The sequence below is a fragment of the Acanthopagrus latus genome, chromosome 11 (assembly GCF_904848185.1).
Source record: "Acanthopagrus latus isolate v.2019 chromosome 11, fAcaLat1.1, whole genome shotgun sequence".
Classification (NCBI taxonomy): Eukaryota; Metazoa; Chordata; class Actinopteri; order Spariformes; family Sparidae; genus Acanthopagrus; species Acanthopagrus latus.
This window is the reverse complement of record NC_051049.1, coordinates 9,765,706-9,787,220: the sequence shown is the minus strand read 5'-3', so window position 1 is coordinate 9,787,220 and position 21,515 is coordinate 9,765,706. Positions and strand designations below refer to the sequence as shown.

Below are 21,515 nucleotides of genomic sequence, written 5' to 3'. Positions count from 1 at the left end.
CTGTGCAATCACAACATGGTGGAGGAATTGGGGTCTTGAACACAGAGCGATGCGGTACAGACTGTGGGACCGTGATGAGAGTGAGAACTGAGAGAAAAGAGGTTGTAAGAGGGAGAGAGGTCTAAACTGTTATGGCTACATAATGAAATTCAGTGAAGGATGGACGGGGAAGGCGGAGACGCAGCAGACAGAGGAGAACAGAGGAGGAGGAGGAGGTGACACGGCATAATTAGACCCGCTGCCACCGGCGATACCGAGACACAAAGAAGGAGTCAGACTAATAAAACCCTGCCACGAGGAGGACAATTTCCTCCCAGCCCATCTCCCTGCCGCATGTGGCTAGATAAATACTTTGCTTCGGGCAGTAAACTAAAACACCACAATGCTTCACCGCGGCAGCATGAGACAGTGTTTAATCGGAGTCAGCGATCTATCATTACGTGGCTAATTGTCGAGACCACTGAAACAAGTTCCAAGCAGGGAACACGATGTTTGTTGTTTTTCAGGTCCGGCTGCAATCCCATGAGGCCTGATGTGGCTCCAGATGTCACGGCTAGTTAGCTTTAGGACACAGTGTAACAGAGTGGGGAGAAATATACCACGAGGACACACGTGGGGAAGAGGGCAGGATATAAAAAGATAGGGGAGAAGGACACGGAGTACACGTGGAAAATGACAAAGTAACATTTACAGAAAGAACGGATTGCTATAGGTTCATCATTAACAGGAACCCCAGCCGAGCTGCTCATTACAAACTATTACCAAATATGTAACCATGCAAAACATTCGCATTTAAAGGAGATTAATGCTTTGTACTGTGATTTAAATGTGCTGAAAAGCTGCAATCAAGTCAGAGAATTCCAACATTCAATATGCTGCTGATGAGGCCTCAGCACTGATTTCTCCAGGGAGGAATGTTTAAAGGCAAGCTGAGCAATTTATTTGCCTTGCAAATGCAGGGTTTTCACTTTAATTCTTATCAGACGCTGCACCAGAGAGAGCTGAGGGTGAGACATTACAAGAAACAGCAAGAATATCTGTATCAGTCTATTTCAAATATTTACATAATCAACATTATCGAGGTATCGCTCGACTTTTTGGTTTTACGGCTCACAGCTTTGCTCTTCCGGTTCACCCTCGCTGTTCTCATCAGCATCGTTTTCAGCCCGAGGCGGCTGGTTTTTGTGAACACAGTAGCATTTAGCAGCTAGAACAGAGATGTATATATAAACAGTGCAGGCAGAACACCATGAGGTGGGGAGACCGCACAGAACGCGGGCCAATTAGAACACGTGTTTAAAGAAGAACCCACTGTGATTAACTGGGGAAACCATTTTCCGATAACGTGACCAGACAATATAATATAGACTAAGAAGCTGAGCGTATCTGAGATGAACAGAAGGAGAATGTGGCGATTCCCTCTGCCATTTTTTTTTTTTTCTAAAATGCACAGGTTTCCTGGGGAGGGGGGGAAATGATGACAGGCTATGCTGCCTGGCGGAACTAGCGTGAGTGACATGTAATCATAAGTCATGATAACTGCAGTGTTCACTCAATGAAGTCGCTCTGACAACAAGGATTAGCATGGAAAACACTGGTTCTGGTTAAGTGACAGGACTAGTCTAGCCCATGATTTGAGTTCGGTACGATGGAGCAGTTCAGCTGGCATTAGCATCGACGCCGCCCACTGTGATATGTCAGCGACCACGCAGCAAGAGAGGGTCGGATAGAAAGACATAACATTAGTGCTAAATAATCATATCATGGGTTCATTTATACACATATCATGGGAAGCTTACCAGGCTTAAATTATGGTTGCTACCAGGTGGAAAGCCAACCTATGAATAAGAAAGGGTTGCTGGAAACATTATGACTCCAAATTAATGCTAATGTTGCTCTATGCTTAACTCATTTTATGTACACTCCGGTGTTCATACCTGTTTTATATTAGTTAATCATCTTGTGTTTTTTTTTTTGTCTCATTGTGTGTGTCTCTCTTGTGTGTTACATTACATTTTCATTTCTCATGTGTCTAATAAGCAACTAATTACGTTCACCACATCAGCGTTGTGTATTTACATTGTTTCACTGGCTCTGAGTGGAGAAAAAAATCAGTTATTGCAGATTTCAAGAGCAGATGAAGACAGCACGAAGGTTAATAACCAGCTGCTGCAGAAACATTGTTTTTCCCTACACAGGAAGAGGTTCAAAAGAAACCTCTGACTCAGATTTCAGAGAGGCCGTTGGAGAGTTTTGAGGGTCTGATACCAAGAGAAAAGTCTGATTTTGACTTAAAAAGTCTGTTAGAAAGATCTGAAATAAACCACTTGAGAGGAATGTGAGGACCAACGACAATACTGGGATCAACCGCACAAGAAGAAGAACTCGATTTAAACCAGTAAACACCAATAAAGAGATAATTTACTGACACACGAGTTGTTAGTTATTCGTAGATGTGGGGAACACAGGTTCCAAATAAGGTGTTTACGTCCACTGCACATGCAAGTTTGTTTTGTTCTGAGCCAAAAATAGAGAGCTGGAGGTGAAGTCGAGATGTTTTGAGCCTTCAGGGCATGTCTTGCATTCGCCCTCCCTCCCTCTGCGTCTTCTCCCCTGCTGGTTTTCTCCCTCAGCGGAGCAGCAGGGCGGATTCAGCCGTTGCAACAGAGGGCCCCGCCAAAAGGTCCGCGCGTGTCATTCTGTCAAGTCTGAATTCTGTGGCAGCAGCGTTTTTATTCTCTTCTGCTCTGCGATCCTCGTGGTGCTGCGCGTGCCGAAACCAGGAGTTCTCTGCACCACCTCTCTGCACAGGAGACGTCTGAAGTTGAGGAAGTGCGCGAGGAAGACGAAAAATGTTTGGTGCTCGAGGGTGCGAGAAAAAAAGTGCCCCCCCCCCTGCGAGAACGTTGACGGGGAAAGGCGAGATGAGAGAGCGCCCATGGAAACTAGATAAAGCCGGCCAAAAAGAAACGGATATTTTCTCTACAAGGCTTTTTCTTTGAATTCACGTTCCTAATCACCCTGCGAGTGTGCGCGATTGTGCGCGTGTCCCGCCATATGTGAATGTGTGATCCGGCGGAGACGGTTTCATAAGGGAAAAAAGGCAGGTGGGTCAGCTGAAAGGCAATTAGATACAGAGCACAGGCAGCATATAAACAGCTCAGAGCATATTAATGAGAGCGCAGCCTCGAGCCTGCACTGTCTCTCAGCATCTCCCACACTCATATTTGGCCAGAAGCCCTCACAACAAGCAAGGTTTTGTTTGTAACGCCACACAAGAGCACCTGCACACGTAAACACACACACGCGCGCGTGCATGCAATGTGCTGGCTATGTATAATTGATGAGCACAGCAGTAGGGGGAACGATGAGAGGGACCAGAGAGCCATCGCATCAGATCTGGCATTCGGCCGACCTTTCGCCACCACGCTGGCATGTGTGTATGCATGCATGTATATGCGCATGTGCGTGGGCCGCGTGTGCGTGGGTGTGTTTACAATGCTCGGGGTGGCAGGTGGCGGGGAACAAATGTGCGAGAGGTGCATAGAGACCGAAGCGGGTGGCGGCGGTGATGAAAGGAGTATTCTTCGGAGACGTTTTGAATAAGAAACGACGAAGGTGCGAGAGTTGAAAATAAGGCCGAGGAGGGAGCGAGCGAGCGAATACTCCTGTGAGGCGCCTCTAATGAGAGCGGTGCCGAGAACTTGGACAAAACAGGAGAGGGTGAGCTCTCGAGAGGATGAGACTGATGCGGGTCGAGTCTTCTTTGCAGTCAAGTGCCATTTCGGGTGAGCAATTAGCCGGTCCCCGTGGCACGCTGTTGTGCTGCCGATGCACAGTCGCCTTACACGACTTCAGAAATGTAAATTCCAACCGCTGCTCAAACATTTACCCTCGGCGACACCCTCACTGATGGACAAGTGTGCCTGTTAAAGGTCCACGTGCGCAGCTGTGACCTCAGGCTACCATCGGCTTTTGCGCTGACAGGCTTATCTGTAATGTATGCGCGTGTGGCATTTCCCATACATTAGGAACAGAATGTCACACAAGCTGTGCGGCCCGGGGAGCCTGGCAGGGCGTCGCACACATGGAATGATGGGTTCCTGCATGCGTGCCCCTGTGACAGTCTTGGAAAGGGGGGGGGTGGCGACGTATGTGGCGCTTATGTGAGTGTGGCCTCCCTCTAAAATGATGAGGAGGTGAGGAAGCCACAGCAGGAGACGAAGGAGGTGCAGATGCGTGAACCGCACGCCGCGGAGGTGTGATGTGGAGGAGGAGCCGTCACGCTAAGCTGGCTTCTGTCACTGCCGCCCACGCAAACACCCTCATCGGCGCCATTTTCATATTCCGCAGCCAACTGGCAGCGATAAGAACGAGGTTTGGCCGTCACAGTGTTATTAAAAACATCTGCACAACGTGACATAAATTAGGAGACGCGCCACATCTCGACAGCCTCTACTGCTGTCAGTACGACCATTTCTCCAACTCCTTATCTGGTGATCTTCATACCTTAATTGCAGGATGCATTACGGGACTAACGAAACCTTTATCTCCTGACGAAGGTCACTAATGATCAGGGTAATTATGCGCAGTCTGAAATCCTGACCCTCAGTGAAATTAAGAATAGAAGATCTTTCAGTATTTTCATGCATAACTAAATGGATGATCATTATTAAATCTCCTGAATGCCGGCTAATCCCATTACCTGGGCCATCAGTGTGCTGTGGAAGGGAAATTAAATCAACAGAAAAGCTACGGAGAAAAGTAGGGAAGTTAAGGAGAGGGGACATATAAAGCTACCGGACCACACTGAAGTCTTAGCGTCTGCCTAAAAAGTGACATTTGCTGATAAACTATCATCCAACAAACAAAGGTAGTTCTGCCTCAACCACCAGCTGAATGACAATAAGGTTCGCCGATGGACAACAGACGAAGTTCGTTCAGGGTTGCTGTTTATTCACAAAACAGAAGAGAGACGTGACCCGGAGTCAGAACACCCTGCACTGTAACAGCTGATGAGACCAGCCGGGTCGCTGTGCTTTGTGCCGAATGTGTTCCATTTCCCAGGACGAGGAAGACGGAGGATACTTTCAGCTCGAACATCCAAGACTTCAAAACAAAAGCTGAAGATGAATAAGCGAGCAGAACGAACTGCATGTGTACAGACAGCAGGACTGATTCAAGTTAACGGCTCGCACGCACCGTGAGAGAGAGTACGCCCGGAGCGGGAGTGGGTGGAAGTACATGCGTTAACGCAGCAGTGTTAGTTTATGAGTAATTATGTGTAATTGACGCTTAAGGATGGAGCCATACCATTAACAGAGACGCGCCGGGAGGCTATAGAGTTAAAGCTCTCCAATCAAAGCGCGGCCTCGGAGACGTCCCTCGATGCGTCTCCAGGTCAGCTCGGGACAAGAGGTGTTTACCTCATGAGACTCGTACAGCTTCGGTGAGACGGGGACGTGTTTTTCCTGCAATCAGTTCAATCGCGGGAGTAATTACCTTTTATCCCCTGATTGAAGGGCTGATTAGCGGCGAGAGCCATTTGGGGTTTGCGTCACATCCTGATGGTGTTTTTCCCGGGATCACCTTAGTGCATTATGCTAACCCTGTTACCCGGGGTGTGCCCCTCCATCATAACTGTGTGTTGAGGGATTGACAGCACACGCTTGCGAGCCCTCTGGGTGGTGCATGAGATTTGGGGTAAGAGCGGCTATTTGCTCTGCCACAGCATGAAGCTGATGATGATGATGACCGTGATCGTTTTGGATGTGTGCCACAGCGCCTGCGTTGTGTCGCTGTCACGGCCGGCACGCTCCGCTGCCTTTCGCTCTTTGAGCTGCCAGAGCCTGGTAAAGGGTCTGAAAAAGAAACGAGACTCAGACACAGACTCCATGAATCTCACATTTTGGATTGGGGCAAGTATGCTGCAAAATGAAAAAAAACAAAACAACAAACTGTGGATTTTATCTTACAAACAAGGGCATCGCTCGCCACACCCTACACCGCTGCCTCAAATAGCCGCAGTCCCTTCTTCCTCGTGCATTTTTGCAAGAGCCAAACAATAGCGGTAATTTGGCCGCGTTGCATAAAAAGGCCTCTCGAGAAAATGATCTCCAGTGCTGACAGTTTTTAGAGCCGCCCACTCCGATTGCGTCGAACAACTGTGGCAGACCTCTGGGCTTTAGATTTACTAATTAGTGAGCTGACAGAAATCCAAGAGAATATAGAAGAGAAAAAAAAAACCTGTGCCTCCTCTCCCTCTCCTAGCAATTATCGGATAACGCAAACACAGAAATTTAATTTTTTTTTTTTTTTTTTTGGTCGGCCCAAGAGAGCCAGAGGAGTAGACACAGATAGATGTGAGCTCAGGCGATCCAATATATACATACAGCGCCTGTGCTTCTCTCATTTTCTACCCCTCCGCACGTCTCCTCTCGAGGGGGTTTGATCGAAACTCGCTCCGCGCAAACATTTAGTTGATTGCCTGTTGATTCATCCGTCTGGCTCTCAGGGTTGCCTTCCTTTTTTTTTTCACCGTGAGGCCTCTCTCTCAGCTTCACCATTCACCCGCTGGCTCAGAGGCCACCGGGGAGTCTGTCCATCAAAGCTTTCAGGAGGCAAGAATTCCCCAGCGGCTCCGCTAATAGAAAGAACAGATCCTCGCACCGGTATGGCCTGAGATGAGAGGTTTTATTAATTGTTCGGCGGTGTAGACGACAAGATGCTTCATATATCTTTGTTTTCAGGGTTTCGTGATTAAACCTCGTCGTCGTCGTCTTTAAAACTGTATTTTGGTTTGGGGGCGTCTTGAGAGCCGCTTTGAACAATCAAGCAGCCAGAAGTTTATGTTTCACGGCGACAGCGCTGTTTCCAGGTGCGTTATATAATCAACGCACGAGCAAAATCTACCATTAAGCTGATTACATTTGCTCCTTTATTGTCTCCCTCTGAGCATTAAATAGACTTTCAGAAGCCGGCTCTAAATTTCACTTTATATAATCCGTCAGGAGGACATAAACAACAACAGGGAGCTGTATAAAAGACGAGCCATTTACATAATCAGAATTCAGCCACAGTGTTCCTGCACAGGGAGACAAAACAGAACCGCAATCAGGACTCACTGGAGCGAGTCAGTGAACCCAATTACCGACAAAGCAGGGAAAACCTTCTTGGCAACAAACGTTAAATTCTCTCTCTCTCGCACACACACACACACACACACACACACACACACACAGGAAGAGATGCTCTACCTGACAAACGCAGGATGTTGTTGTCTTAAACAATTATGACTGGAACTGCAGAGCAGATTGACGAGAGCGCAACACACATAAAAGCAGCATCTCTTCTGAGTCCTTATCACCTGGTCCAGGCTCAGTCCACCAGGAAACGTCTCTCACTGGGTCGTTAGCTGAGGGCTTCGGCTTCTATGGCAACTGGCACACAGTGAGTGTAAGTGACAGGTGGTAACGGCTGACAGAAAAGTGAGGGCGAGGACACCACCCCCCTCCAGAACTTATTATCGGCTCACCGATCCTTGCCCTCTCTTCTATTCCCTCCTCTCTTCTCCTCTCTGTTTATTTGGACCACTATCTGCATCCTTCTCCCCCCCCCCCACCCCACCCCTCCCCCATTGATTTTCCAGCAGAGATGACATTAGGCGTGTAGCTGCTATTCCCCAGAATAGCCCTGACCCCTGTCAGCGAGTCGCCCACAGGGGTCGGGAAGAGAAAAAAGTAGAAAATATTAATAACTGGAGAGTGTCACTGTAGTGCCCGGGGGGCTCATTTATAAACACTGTGTATGCAAAAAAATGGGGCCTGGAAGAGGAGTGAGCCCCCTCCCCACGCAAAAGTTGCAAAAATGCGAGAATGTGTTGGCAAACTCTCTTCCATGCAAACATTTTGGAGGCAAGGGTAATCTGGTGAACTGAAGCGGACTGTGAACATTAAAACGCGAGAGGCGTAATAATACATCTCACTTCATGTCAGACGTTATTTATAGATCTACGTTATCATAAACATTCCAACCAGCGCCGTTCTTTGTCCTTAAGCTTGTTGTGAAGTGTAACTATTAACACCTTTTAAATGTAAAAAGATATCAGCCAACTCAAATATGAAATCAATATTCCACTCAGCGCTGTCTCACCAACACATTTCGCCCCGAGTGCAGTGGAGAGGGCCGCACTGTGTGATAACGAAATTATCGTCATCTTTGGTGGAAATCCAAGATTACATCATCGAAGAATGAATACTGTGCACATATAACATAGATATTTGTCTCCATGTAGCCAAGTTGTGTAGGAGACAGCACCATGACACACACACATAAACACATCTCACAACCAGCACATGTGGATTGTGTAAGTTAAGAATGTGTGGATGTGAAGTCCGAGACCGTGCTCGCACAATCGCTATCCTCATTGTGAGTCCTGATAATAACGCAGGCCGCGTTCACCATAATGAAACTTCGATAAATGAATAAACTGTGTTCACGTATCAAACTTCCACCTACAAATGATGCGCCAGGGTGGGGGATGACACTGATCGTAGGACATTTTGGCAAGTGAAACGGTCAGATGGCGGAAAACATATGAATACTGCAGTGCCACATAAACATATGAATACCTGATGCTGCGTGGACTTCACAGACTGCCACTGTCCTCGCCCTGCTTGTGGATACACAATATAAAATATGTGTTTGTAACCTCCACACTCACCAACGGACAACCTTCAGAAATACGTATTTTCTTTGTTTTTCTATCGTTGTGGCCACGATTCATTATGAAGAACCATCGATTTGCGGCTCATTTAGCATTCACGGATGAATGTGAGTGTCTATGAACATTTCCAAATTCATATGGGATTTATACAAGGAAATCTTTATCTTGCAGACCAGATACCGGCCCAGAGCAACGACTATTCTCCAGTTTCGACTCTGACGGTTCTCAGAAGTCAGGGAATCCATCGTAGCACTTCTGCACTGCCCCGAGAAAACACTCTCCCATCGGAACAGGGAGATCTCACGGCAGTTAGCATTTAATAAGAGAAACTAACGCAAACACACGGCTGCATTTCACCAGGGTCGTCAGGCTCTTATCCAGAGTTCAAATCAATCTCTGTAATTCTCTGCTCAGCAACCTGCTTTTGGATTCCTCCGATTCAAGGTTTTGAGGCCACGGCCACTCTGGAGATTTAAAATGTGGAGAACAAAAATTCACAGGAAAGGCTTTCCTTCCTCAGGAAACTTAATAAGGAAGTGAAGTGACATGTCTGCACAGGAACCTAAAGGATATTAAAAGACAACACCCACCTCCGTCTGTTCACCCTGCTGTCATCTGGCAAAAGATACAGAAGTGTCCTCCAGAATACGGAGCAGTGAGACTCCTCAGTTCATCATCGATGCTCCATTTTATAAAACGGTTTTGGTTTTGCTTTGCTTCATTTTCTGTGAAGGACTCAAACTCAATTTAATTAGCAAACCCTGGTGTTGCTAAATGATAAATAAATGTGTGTAGTCTCCCTCAATGCGTCTGTACCGCTTGAATCAGAGTTTGTCGCATCCCAGCAGAAGTGACAGAATAAAGAAACGTGCCAGTTTAATAAAGAAAACTCAAATTTTCCCAAGATTTCCAACAACATTCATGTTCCAATTTTTTCACTGTTTATCTTGATCTCCAGAATGAGTAGTGAAGCCAGCAGGGCTACTGAGTAACGCCTATACTGACGCCCGCGGCTGTTTCCGTTGCCGATCATGAGCTTCCCAGGCGAGTATGTATACTATAGGGCTAACTGGTGAATGAGGAGCTGATGACTGGAACTGATGAGGAACACTGGTGGCAACTGGGAATGACAGAATCTGGAATGACAGGCTGAAAAACACTGCGTTGTGATGAGCTCAGGATGAATGGAGTATGCTCTCGTCCTATTTCAAGGACACAAGGAAATCAGCGATCGCCGGGGAAATATCTGACAACTGAAGCTACCTGAGCGACGTCGCCGCGGGGAAATTTGAGAATAAATGAATTTTCGGTGACGCAAGCCTTTTAAATTGACTGCTCTGTCAGTCCTCACTTGGTAAGACTTGATGGATTAGTCCCGCTCGCTTTAGAGCCACTCAGAGATCAATGCCTTGGCACACGTGTTCAAGGCTCAGCCAAGGGTTTTTGGAACAAGGCCAATAAGTTATTACAATAATCAATTTCCTCACATCATTCCACACTTGAAATCGATACCGAAAAAACAAGAAGCTCGTGCTGGAGAGAGGGCGATAATGATTTTTTTTGCAGCAGAAGCATGGAAATGAAGATTATAGAGGGACGCAGTTAATCTGACAGCTCTTGGAAATACTTTTTTTTATCCCTCTACTTAACATGACTGATTGGTTTTTATTAAATTGGACAAAACAGATTCACATAAAGGAACAGAAAAACAATGCCAGTGACTGAAAACAACATGCGTACATACATACACAAATACCCCGACCCCTATTGTTGTAATGGAAACAGAGGAGCGAGCGCCACATTACCTATTTTGTAAAACCTAAACCCGTGCGCACTTACACACTCATAGACACGCATATAGAGGGATGCACACCGCACGCACTGTGATCCGTCTCTTTTTCCTCGCTCTCTCACGGCTGTCAGCTTTCTAAATGCGGCCCCGGTAAACAAAATAACAAATGGTTGCCCTGGATGACAATGCATCCTGTCTACACGCATTAAAGTGTGCATAAATATCATCGAGGCATATAAACAAACACACACACACACAGTCATCCCACACACACACAAAAGCTCAGAGATTTACGCGTGATTTTAAATGTCTTGATTGGTCATCTATCTGAAGCAGACGTCATCATTTTATGTCTCGTGTCATATTTGTCATGTAATATAAACGCATTGTATAAAACAGTTTAAAACTGATGATGGACGTTTCTGGATTTAAAAATCTCTTGCGATTTTTTCGTTATTGTCTCCTTTCCTTCAGTGTGGTATATGCGTTTTTTATGCTTGTAAAAGATCTTGAGAGTTAAAGCTCCTCTCTCCCACAGAAAACACTGCTCCTGAAACGCCTCATCAGTGGTCCCACCTTTACTGCTGTGACTGGGTGATATCACACCATGTCACACATTTGCATAATGTACGCATAGCTGCTAGTTCAGCACGTAAGAATTAAATCAGCACAGCTGCTCTGCCGTTGTTAGGGTTACTGGCTCAGGCGTGTGCAAGGTGGCCAATCAGAGCTGGCCCGGGGATTTGGGATGAGGAGCCTTTACTAGAGGAGGAGCTAAAACAGAGCACTTCAGCTGCAGCATTGCACAGTATGAGAAAACTGATGCAAAATGATGAACCTCTCCTTTTAGATAAACATCAAACACACTTTCAGAAACAGAAGAAAACTACTCTATTTAAAATCTTGTTCTCATAGTCTTGGCCATCATTTCTGTCCTTCATCGTAACATCTCTTTCACTCATTTCATTGTTGAAATCTTAAAAGCGAACAACATCAGTTGAAGAAAACACGAGCCACGACTAAATGGTCACACAGGTTAGCAGTTATAATAGTTCAGCCATACCGATAAAACCGAAGCAAAAACAGACGTCCCTCATGTCCTTCAGCATAATGCAAAATTAAACCATGAAATAATTCTGGGAATGCTGAATGGATATTTGTGACCCACACTTTGAATGACAACAGTCCTTCACTTACTGTAAAAATGTATTTACTCTAATGGAGGCAGGTGGCGTTACTTGTGGTCATGAATGAGTGAATCACGGAGGAAAATTGGTAAAAGTGGTGGACGTGAACAGTCAAAAGTAGAAGTCAGGGCAGAGAAAAGGCCACCAACAACACTCTATGCTTCACCTGCAATATGAAAATTACCAAGATATCATTTAAAAGGATGACATTTAAGCAGCACAATAGTTTAATTAAAAGCAGCTAATCGAGGCACACTGTGAACCTGTCGAGTGAAATAATGTTCCGCCTCTAATAATAGCGTGGTGATCTGTTTCGGTCAGATGAAAGCCTGTGTAATTACTGGGAGCGCTTTTGTACCTTAGCAAAAGGCTAAATGAAAAAAGGTAGCAGACTTTATATCGCTTCCCACATGGAGTCCAGTGGACCAGTCACACCCTGTCGTGACAAGTCTACATATAGAATAAACTTATAGCATCGTTTGGTGCTTGTTTAAAGGTCCCATATATGTCATTTCGATCATAAATAGGTAGGAAATGTATTGGTAACTGTTAAAGAACCAAATAAGTGAATTGACGGAGAAGTTCCACAACCTGTCGTCTTTAAATGAGCCGTCAGGTCTTCTGGAAGCTTGTGATGTCACAGCTAAACAGACATCAGTCGTCAGCGGTGTCGCAAAAAATATTACACCTGCAGAGCGGAGGTGGAAACGGGGTGGGATGGTGCCTGCCCAGGCCTGTGAGAGCTGACCAATCAGAGCACACTGGGCTTTTCATGAGGGCGGGGGGCTCAGCATTAATAGGGTGAAAACAGGATGAAACATCCTCGAATATCACAGCTGTAACCACCGTATAGACTTTTATTCTAACAAATATGTTTTCCTGCCTCCCAGGCTGCCGTTGGTTACCTTTGACTCTCATCGCTCTGTACGTAGGTGTGCACATTTGATGGGAATTTGGCTCTCTTAGGGGCCTGGAGGCATTTAAACCTTTCAGTACATCTAGCCTGGTGAAATCAATCTCACACACACATTACTTGCATAAACAGGCACAAACTCTCACCAGCAGCCTTCACGTACACACTTTTAACAGGACATATTGTGGGTTTTCTGCGACTCCGGTGTGTGATTCTCTCTGTCTGAGGTACAGTTTGTGCTTGAATGAGGAGTGATACATGAGCTCTGTTACTGTGAGAAGACACCTTAAGGGCAGCTGCCCGCCGTAACCATCTCCGTTTTCTTTTTTTATGTGTGGCTATAAAACAGGAGCATGATGACAGACTCTGGCGTTTTGCAGGGAGCGATGGGGGGAGCAGAGAGGCAGAGAGAACTCGAAGATGAGGAATAAGGAGGACAGGGAATTTTATTTTTAAATCTTTTTCTTTTTTTTTTTAAGGTCAGTTTTGGAAGGACAAGATGTACCGAGCTTCCTCCTTCTCAGTGAATAGACATATAAAATTCGCACCGGCGCTTTACACTCGCTCATAGTCTCTTCTTGGCCGATGTAAACCGAAACACTTGTTAAGAGCTGAGAGGGAGGTAAAGAAACTGATCTGAGTCCAGCATGTACATGTAAGGCGCCCTATCTCTGTACATTACGCCGCGTTTCGATCAAACATGCACACACTTAAAAAACAAAATCCTCGCAACTGCAATTACCGCTGCAAGGAAGGATCCACACAGGTGGTCTCTCTCTCTCTCTGTCTTCATCTCCCTCTCTTGCGACACACTCCATGATGCGTGAACGCTGCTGTTTGAAGGACAGCTCGCTGTATACGGCTTGTCAGACCAAACTCTAAGTGGCGGTAAACAAACCAAACTCAACCCCCGTCACCTCGACATGCAGTAACCTTCTCGCACTGCTCTCAACCAACTTGTGCCAAAGAAAGTGCAGCTTTCAGGAGTTTCCTCTCCGAATCTGTCATTGTCGATTTCGTGTCACACAAATTGGGCCACCTTGGGGAGAACACTGTTTTCCCTCTCCTGTCCCCTAATGCCCAGCGAAATCCCTGAAATGATTCACAATGTGGTCTTAATGAGGAGGACACAGTCTTGGCTCAGCCTCCCACAAACGGCTCTCTGGTTGTTCTTCGTCAACAAAAGGCTGCTGCCTGGAGACTAATTTAAACATGAAACAGAGAGGGCTTTTTCTTCCTGGGGGGGAAGAAACGAAGCAAAACAGAAGCTGACAAACGTGCACGTGAAAGTGAGCCGAACCTCACCAGAGAATTGGAATCGACATAAAAAACCATCAACACCTCGCACCTGCATTTTTCTTTCGTTTCCCATTAGCTTGTAAGCTGCTGTACACCTTTTCATCTATCAGCTGATGTGCTGAACAAATTATGTAAATTCATTTATTTGCATTTTTAAGCCACACTAGCAGAATTACTCGGGCTGACAACGCTGGCTGGTTGGCTGGTTGGCTGGTTGGTTGCTAGTCTACTAATTTGGTCTGCTGAACTATTGAAAGGATTACCATGACATTTTGGACAGACATTCATGGTCCTCCTCCTGGTTTGCTGATTCCTTCACTTTTTTGTGTGTGTGTGTCTTTTTTTAAGGGTGACCATGAGGTTCACATTTTTGGTTTCAAGCGAAACGTCTTGACAGCTTTTAGATGAATCGAAGTTTGATCGAGACAGTTTCCCTCTGAACTGAATTGTTTAGATTTTGGCTTTCCATGAACTTTGCTCCCAGTGCCATCATAAAGCCTCAGCTTTCATTTGTCCAGTATTCTGGCTTACGACTGAACACCCGCAGTATCACAAATGATCAGCCTTAGCCACACTTTGTGTAGTAAGGTCGAGCCGATGGCTGATCCCATTAAGTGATGTGTCCCCTCAGAGTTGCCGTAGGGCAACAATTGTTGTTGTTTGTGATATATGGGGAGAGAGAATTATAGAAATATGTTGCTGCTCAGTGCACTAACATCACGTCTCCATGTCCTGTGTATTATTTTCTTACTAAACCAGCTCAGTCAGGCGAAACCAAGATGCTCGGTTAGCAGTGTTTGTCTTCCCGCAGGCTCTGTTTCTCTCAGTCGTGCTTTTTATATACGCATTTTACTTAGCTTAGCTTCCTTGGCTAGTCGACCGACATTTTTATGCATATGAGGTCAAACAAAGCTAATTTACGGTAATGTGGTGCAGAGACAGGGACGCTTGGCACAGGGATGTATGTTGGTGGTTACGGGAGACAGTTTCCTCTGCAGGGTGAGACGGTTGGAGATTCATGTCAGAGCCTTACTGCAAACATTTCAGCCTGGAGACTGGGCTGCTAGCTAGGTGGTCCCAGTTACTAAATCATCTGGTGTGAATGCACTTAGAGTTGTCTTTAATTCTGTTCGCTCACTCTTAACAGCTATACAACGCTACTTAGGAAGCTGAGATCAGAAATATCAGACGTAGTGTAGCTCCTATAATTCACTTGATACCAAACCATCAGTCTGCATCCCACTTTGCCTCCCGTCCGCTCCACTCTGGCTAACACGATCCTCTTTCAAGCATGGGAAATTGAGCACTCTTACAGCTAATCTGACTTTGATGGAGGAGGAAAATTATGCCCAAACACTGCATCGCTTGCAAATCATCTGTCCTCTCCGTTCTCCCTCTCTGCATCGCCACCCCTCTGACCCAATCATTATATTTGGCCTGTAAATAAATGAGCTGAGCTGTCACACAGCCAGCTGGAGCTGCCAGCACAGGAATTGGTGGCAGGGAGCTGAAAGAAGGGAAGCGAGCCAAAGGAATGACAATAAGTCCCGATAGGCACGGTTTGCCGAGTAAGAGAAGAGGCATGAAGGTAGGTAAGGACAGACAGCTTGACACTCTGGCAGCAGCTCAGATAGACATGTAGGCAGACCGGCAATTGGAAGAATATCTCAGACCAGTCTAGAGTCTCTGTGCGACTGGCCCCCAGGCCTCAGGTGTGATGGGGAAGAGAGGGAAAGATGGAGCAAAGAGCCGGAACACTCATCACTGTCAGGGTAGAGGAAGGCGAAAAAGACAGAGCACATCACAGAAACAGTCAAGTTTAAATATTTCAATTAAAAAAAGTGTTAGATGTTACAGATGTTTGTTGAGTCAGCCCTGGAAATTGTTTCAAAAGAACAGCCTCTTGTCCTATTTTCAGTTCTGACCCGCTGGTACAACGAAAAGCGTAGATACAACAGAACAAGTGAAGTGATGACCAACCAGGAGCCCTGACCTTCCGCGAGCAGAGGCAAAACAGCTTTATTTCACTCAAATAAATCCAAACACACAAGCCCAAATAGACCAGAAACCAGAGGCTGCGCTCAGATCCACAGCCTGTGACTCACCGGTTCAGAACCAACATTTACAGGCCGTCCACCTCTTCAGGGATTCATCAGCTGCACTTTAAAGGGGCTCAATGCAGTTTAGCAGAGGACATTCGAAATTAGACTCTTAATATTTACAATATCAGATTTTTTTTCTGTAACTGTTCTCAGAGGAAAACAAGGTCCCCAGAACACTGTTTGAAGCTGGGGAGGTGACAGATCTTTCTCTTCGGATTAGGACGTGTTCCCCAGAATCACACAGTGCGCCTCTCGTTCGTCGTGCGGAGCGGATTACGTCGACTTCTTCAAGAGTGAGTGATGGGCATCCTATGTTGCATTACAGTCTAATCCGTTATTCCGAGCGGCGCTTGGCGTGATCTCTCTGCGGTCGCAACCATCATCACAAAAAAACAGCAGGACTGTCACGTTTGAGAATTTCTTGCGTTAGCTTAATAGGATTCTTTCTGCCTCGCCTCTGGCAGCCACATTATTTCTATATAATTATATCAGATCATTGAACAGCTTCATCACGAGGGTGTCCCCGGGGCTAATATTAACTCCTGCGGATGCCTGTTTCTGTTTCTTTTTTTTCTTTTTTTTCATAAATCAACTCTCAGTTCAAGACAGTAATGTTCTCCATCTATTTCTGTCTTTGCTCCCGACAGGTTTCGACATAAACAGGCTGCTCCAACAGCTGCTCGTCGGCCACCAACTCGAAAAGGGCGGATATAAATTAGGGATGAATTATGAACCCGGGGTTAATCTAAAGAGTACACATGCACATACACGGACCCCGGTGACGATCGTGACTGTGTGTAATCAGCTCCCCCTTGCAGTAGTGTACGGGGGCGTTAATTGACTGCCTTAATTGAATGCCAGCCAGCCCCAATCAAGCTGCGGAGATCTGAGTGTCTGAGGACCCCGGGGTGAAACCACTCGGGTGACGGTAAATCTGCCAGCCTCAGCTGCTCGCATGTCGGCACACACGGAGCGAGAATGTTAATGCAGCCAGTGCGAGGAGGGTAAGTGCATGCGTTAGATGTAATATGTAGGTGTGTGCGCTGACTGACATGACAATAACATGGAGGCAGTCTTGAGATGGAGCTAAATAAACGACAGTGACGGCGAGCGTTCCTGTAGATCTGGAGGAGAGTGCGATGTATGAAGATGTCTTAAGGCACCGTATGTACACCCACAGGGTAAAAGAATCAATCTCAGGGCTCACAGAGTGATTCATACAGATAAAGGATCAGCAGAAAAAAAGGGATTTAACCATCTGTCAGGGCTACATCAAGCGCATCATCCTATTTGAATAGTACTGAAGAGAGGCAACAGTCAGCGACGCGTCCTCCTGAGTGACAACGCACTCTTACGGTAGATTAGCTGGAAGACGGGGAGAGCAACGGCCACAAATCGTTCAGGCGCTTGCACTCTAATCCTGCCATCACACCGTAGACTTTAACACCATTACTCCGTTACACCATTACATTAAAGGGCTTTGTTACAGAACCAGAGATGGTGTCTTTTTTTAAAAATTTTTGGCAGCGGCAGCATCTTTCCTCCGAAATCACCGCAAGCAAGAGCGCCACTGTGCATCTAGTTTGTGTAATTATCATGTACACCATGTACGAAATGTACAAAGATGTAGCGTCGTCTTGCTCTTCGTACGCCATCTTTCTCGAATGCCGAGGCAGAATTTGTCATTGCTGGTGACGCAAAGAGGTCAGCCGGCGGTTGCTCCATTACCACTAGCTGAAAAGGGTACAGAGCCTCCTCTCATACTGAGGTATTAGACGTGCTTCAGCCAGTAATTCACTTTTCTCACCGTCATGTATACTCGGGCGATTGCAGTTGTCTGGACCATTAGCTGTTACATCTGGTTATCCACGAGAAATTGATTTCACACCATTTGTCAATTAGATTTTTTTTTCTTTCTCTCGTTATGATGGTTTTTCTTCTTATCGGTGTAGTTTCCTGATGTTCATCTTATTTTAGGTTATTATCTTAGGTTGTATCTTCATTTGAGCTGGATTTTTTTGTGTCACAAGTCAACCGGTCAAGCCAGACATCCGCCCACCATGAGTCCAGGTCTGCTCCGAGGTTTCTTCCTGTTAAAAGGTTTTTTTTTACTCTCCAACTGTTGCCAAGCGCGCACTCGAGGTAAATGTCGAGTCTCTGTAAATGAATCAATGAAGAAGTATGGTCAAGACCTGTTCCAGTCGATAAGTAACATGCGATAACTTTTGCTGTGAATTTCCGCTGTATGAATAAAACTGACTTGCCTGGACAAGTTTGAACACGATGACTAAAGGTTATTGATTAGAGTGTGTCCCATAAGTGCAGAAGAGTGTTAGGAGCAGGATTTGAGAAAAAAAAAAAAATCAGAGGAGAAAGTTTTTTTTTATATTATCATGCATTTAAAGAAAAAGGTCAAAATGTTGAGAATAAAGTCAACTCTTCTGGTCCACTCTTCGTGACGCCAACGGCATAGTTAATCGATACAATATCAATAACGTTATTACCAATCTAACATAATTCATATCATCCGCCAGCCATTTAAGCATACTCAAAACATTGACTTTAATCTTTAAATGTCAAGGTTGTTCTGGACATTTCCACTTTATTCACAAAATGGTGTTTCCACTTTAATCTCCACATTTTTGATAAAAAGAAAAATTCTGACCCTAACACTCACCTGCAGACGAACAAAAATGTAAAAAAGAAGGTGTCATGCACATTATCAGCACTTCTCTCTTTGTGTCACAAATTTTACATTCTGGGTTTTTTTTGCTTTGCTTTTTTTCGTCGCTCTATGAGAGCGGACGTGTTGCTGGAGAGGACGCCGGGGGGCACAAACACACCACGCTTGACCCTCGATTGCGTAACAAAATCACATCCATAGAGATGCTGAAAACCGTAAGAAGCTTGATTTGGTCTGTAATGACAAACTGAGCGTTGGCCCCTTTGACTTCACAACAGCTCAAAGGTCTAATTCAATTTGAGGCTTCAGTAGAGTGAGAGAAGAGCATCGAAGAAACCGCCAAAGCGGAGAGGGAGTTTCTTGGGGGCTGCTGGCATCATCCTCATTACTACCTTCATCATCATCATTATCATCATCATCATCAGTGCTGGTATTCATGTGGCATTTGGCGAGCGAGTCAACTTAAATAATTGATCTCTGTCACCACTCTCTCCCCTGCTCGTTTTCCTTTCGAACGCTCGCTCTGATTCAGGCTGTGAGATGAAATGTACACTCAAAGTCTCACGGGTCCGACAAGAAGATCTGGATGTTCCTCTTTGATTCTGCCTCTGTCTGTCTCATCGTTTCTCGATTAAAAAAAAAAAAAAAAAATGTGTGACTGCAAACAACCAGAGCCGAGGGGAAACAGGAAAAGAACAGAAGAAGAAGAAGAAGAAGAAGAAGAAGAAGAATCAGGAGAGAGGCGCGCAACAGAGGAGGAACAGGTGCCTACCTGAGGTAACGCAGTGGCTCTATGGTTTCAGCCTCCGCCTCGGCTGAGCTGTGGTTCATCTTGTCCATCTGTTTTCCAAACCGGCACGTCTTGGCAAATTATGAGAAAGGATGAGCTGTGCCGTTTGCCAAGAAAACACTTCCGTCCCTTCTCCCTGGCTCTGATTCAATAAACACACTGTCTACCTCTTTGCCGGGGAATAGACTGAGAATCTAAATGGGCTTCCTCCCTCTATAGCTCTTCCTCTCTCTCTGTCTCTCTCTCTCCCTCTCTGTGGCTCTTGATTGGTTCAGACGCTGGAAGGTAATTACTGGCTGCTACACACACTCAAACACACACACACACACACACACACAAACTGATGCACGCCGTGAATCTTTCCTCTCTGTATCTCTGCCTCTTTCCCACTGTGGTCCCGGCTCTTTCTCTCATAAAACCAGCTGGCTCTGTGTGTGTGTGTCAGCTGCGCGCACCGGGAAAGCCAGCCAATTAAGAACCAGGAGGCATGGTGCTCGCCGGCTGATTGGCTCGGTCTGCTGCGATCACAGTCACACAGGGTGGAAAACCCCCCCCTCAAATCAGATTCACACACACACACACAGAAGGATCCCTTGGTGTAGAATCTAGAGCATGCATCACAGCGAGGAAACACTTGACTGCGCACTGAATCACAAACACCTTTTCCATGATGGTGGGAGGTAAACGAAGCCCCGGCACCGCCACAGCTGAGATAATAACACTCCAGTCCCTGAGTGGGCGCATAGCAGAAATGCCTAGCATCCAGCACACATGGATGGGCGACATGGACAGAACAACAGTGAAGTGAACCCCCACCACCACCACCACATCCTGACACATGCAGACTTTATGATATGGATTTAGGTCAAAACATGAAAGAAGAGCAACAGCAACATCATTAAAATGTACAGTATTACACCCAGACACACACACACACACACACAGGGGAAGGATATGTACAGTAGTATCACAGGGAGAAATGTGCTGCAGCCAAGGAATGAAGCTCAGAAGTGGGTGGTGGTGACAAACAATAGCTCACTTTCTTCTGTAAAGGTCACCCTCTGCCCTCTGGGCTCATGGCCACCCGCCCCCAGCTCCACGAACAGAGTACATTCTGAGGTCTCACATGGGAGATTAGGCGGCGCGTCTTTGTTTCTTCATCGCATTACACGAATGTTCCCCGGCAAGGAGGATTGAAATCCTGCAAGGACCATTTGAAGACTCAAACACAGGTGCTGCGGAGCGGTGGGCGTGTTCTGCCACCCGGAGGTCATACGTTGCTAATGCAGCTGAGGAGGGAGGCGGTGACACGGGATTGTGTTTTGTTGGCAGCAAATGTCCACTCAAAACATGTTGCCTCTACAGTGTGGGCCTCGGCCAGTAACAGCTGTGGGCAGGCGAGTGAAATCCAGCCCTGGCACTGTCCATCTCTTTAGACACTCCTGCAGAATTTATCAACAGGATCACTGCATTATTTGGATTTCTTCATACAAAAGCTTTTTTTTTAAAAAAATAAAAAAATAAAAAAATAAATAAAATACATAGGCTTACCAACTCAGCATGATCCACTAGTTTCAGCGCCGTGGTACCGACTGGTGTTATGACAGGTGAGTCTGAACATCAAGTTTGGAGAGTCTACCTGTATTCCAGGACACATTTCATTAGAAACTGGAGAGGACACTTGGATCAATATGCAGTAAATGGAAGGCTTATACCAACTTGTCTGTAAGCAATTTTAACCTAACACATAGCTGCTACAGCCTGTAATCAATTTAAATCTTACCTCTTTAGGTGCTCTTCAGGTCCACACTGCAACACCTGATGATCAAGATGGACTGGTTTTTTTTTGTTTGTTTTTAGAAACTTGAGCCTCTAATGCTTCATTTTCTCCCCAAACTTTTCAGCTCCTCCTTTACTTTTTTTTCACATTGTAACTTGCTGTTGTTGATACACATCTCTAGATTGTCAACACAACAGGTGGCAAGCAAGGCCATCAAACAACTTTCCCAGCAGGCCTTTCTTCA

General features: G+C 45.8%; 1 protein-coding gene across 1 annotated transcript in view; it reads right to left on the bottom strand.

The window, feature by feature from the left end:
- The window catches only part of yjefn3 (YjeF N-terminal domain containing 3), a 43,903-nt gene extending 24,002 nt beyond the window's left edge, over positions 1 to 19,901 (bottom strand). The window contains exon 1 of the mRNA XM_037116126.1: positions 19,474 to 19,901. Within this exon, the coding sequence (XP_036972021.1) occupies positions 19,474 to 19,541 (68 nt within the window). The 5' untranslated portion in view covers positions 19,542 to 19,901. The remainder of the gene's footprint in view (positions 1 to 19,473) is intronic.
- Positions 19,902 to 21,515: the final 1,614 nt, after the last annotated feature.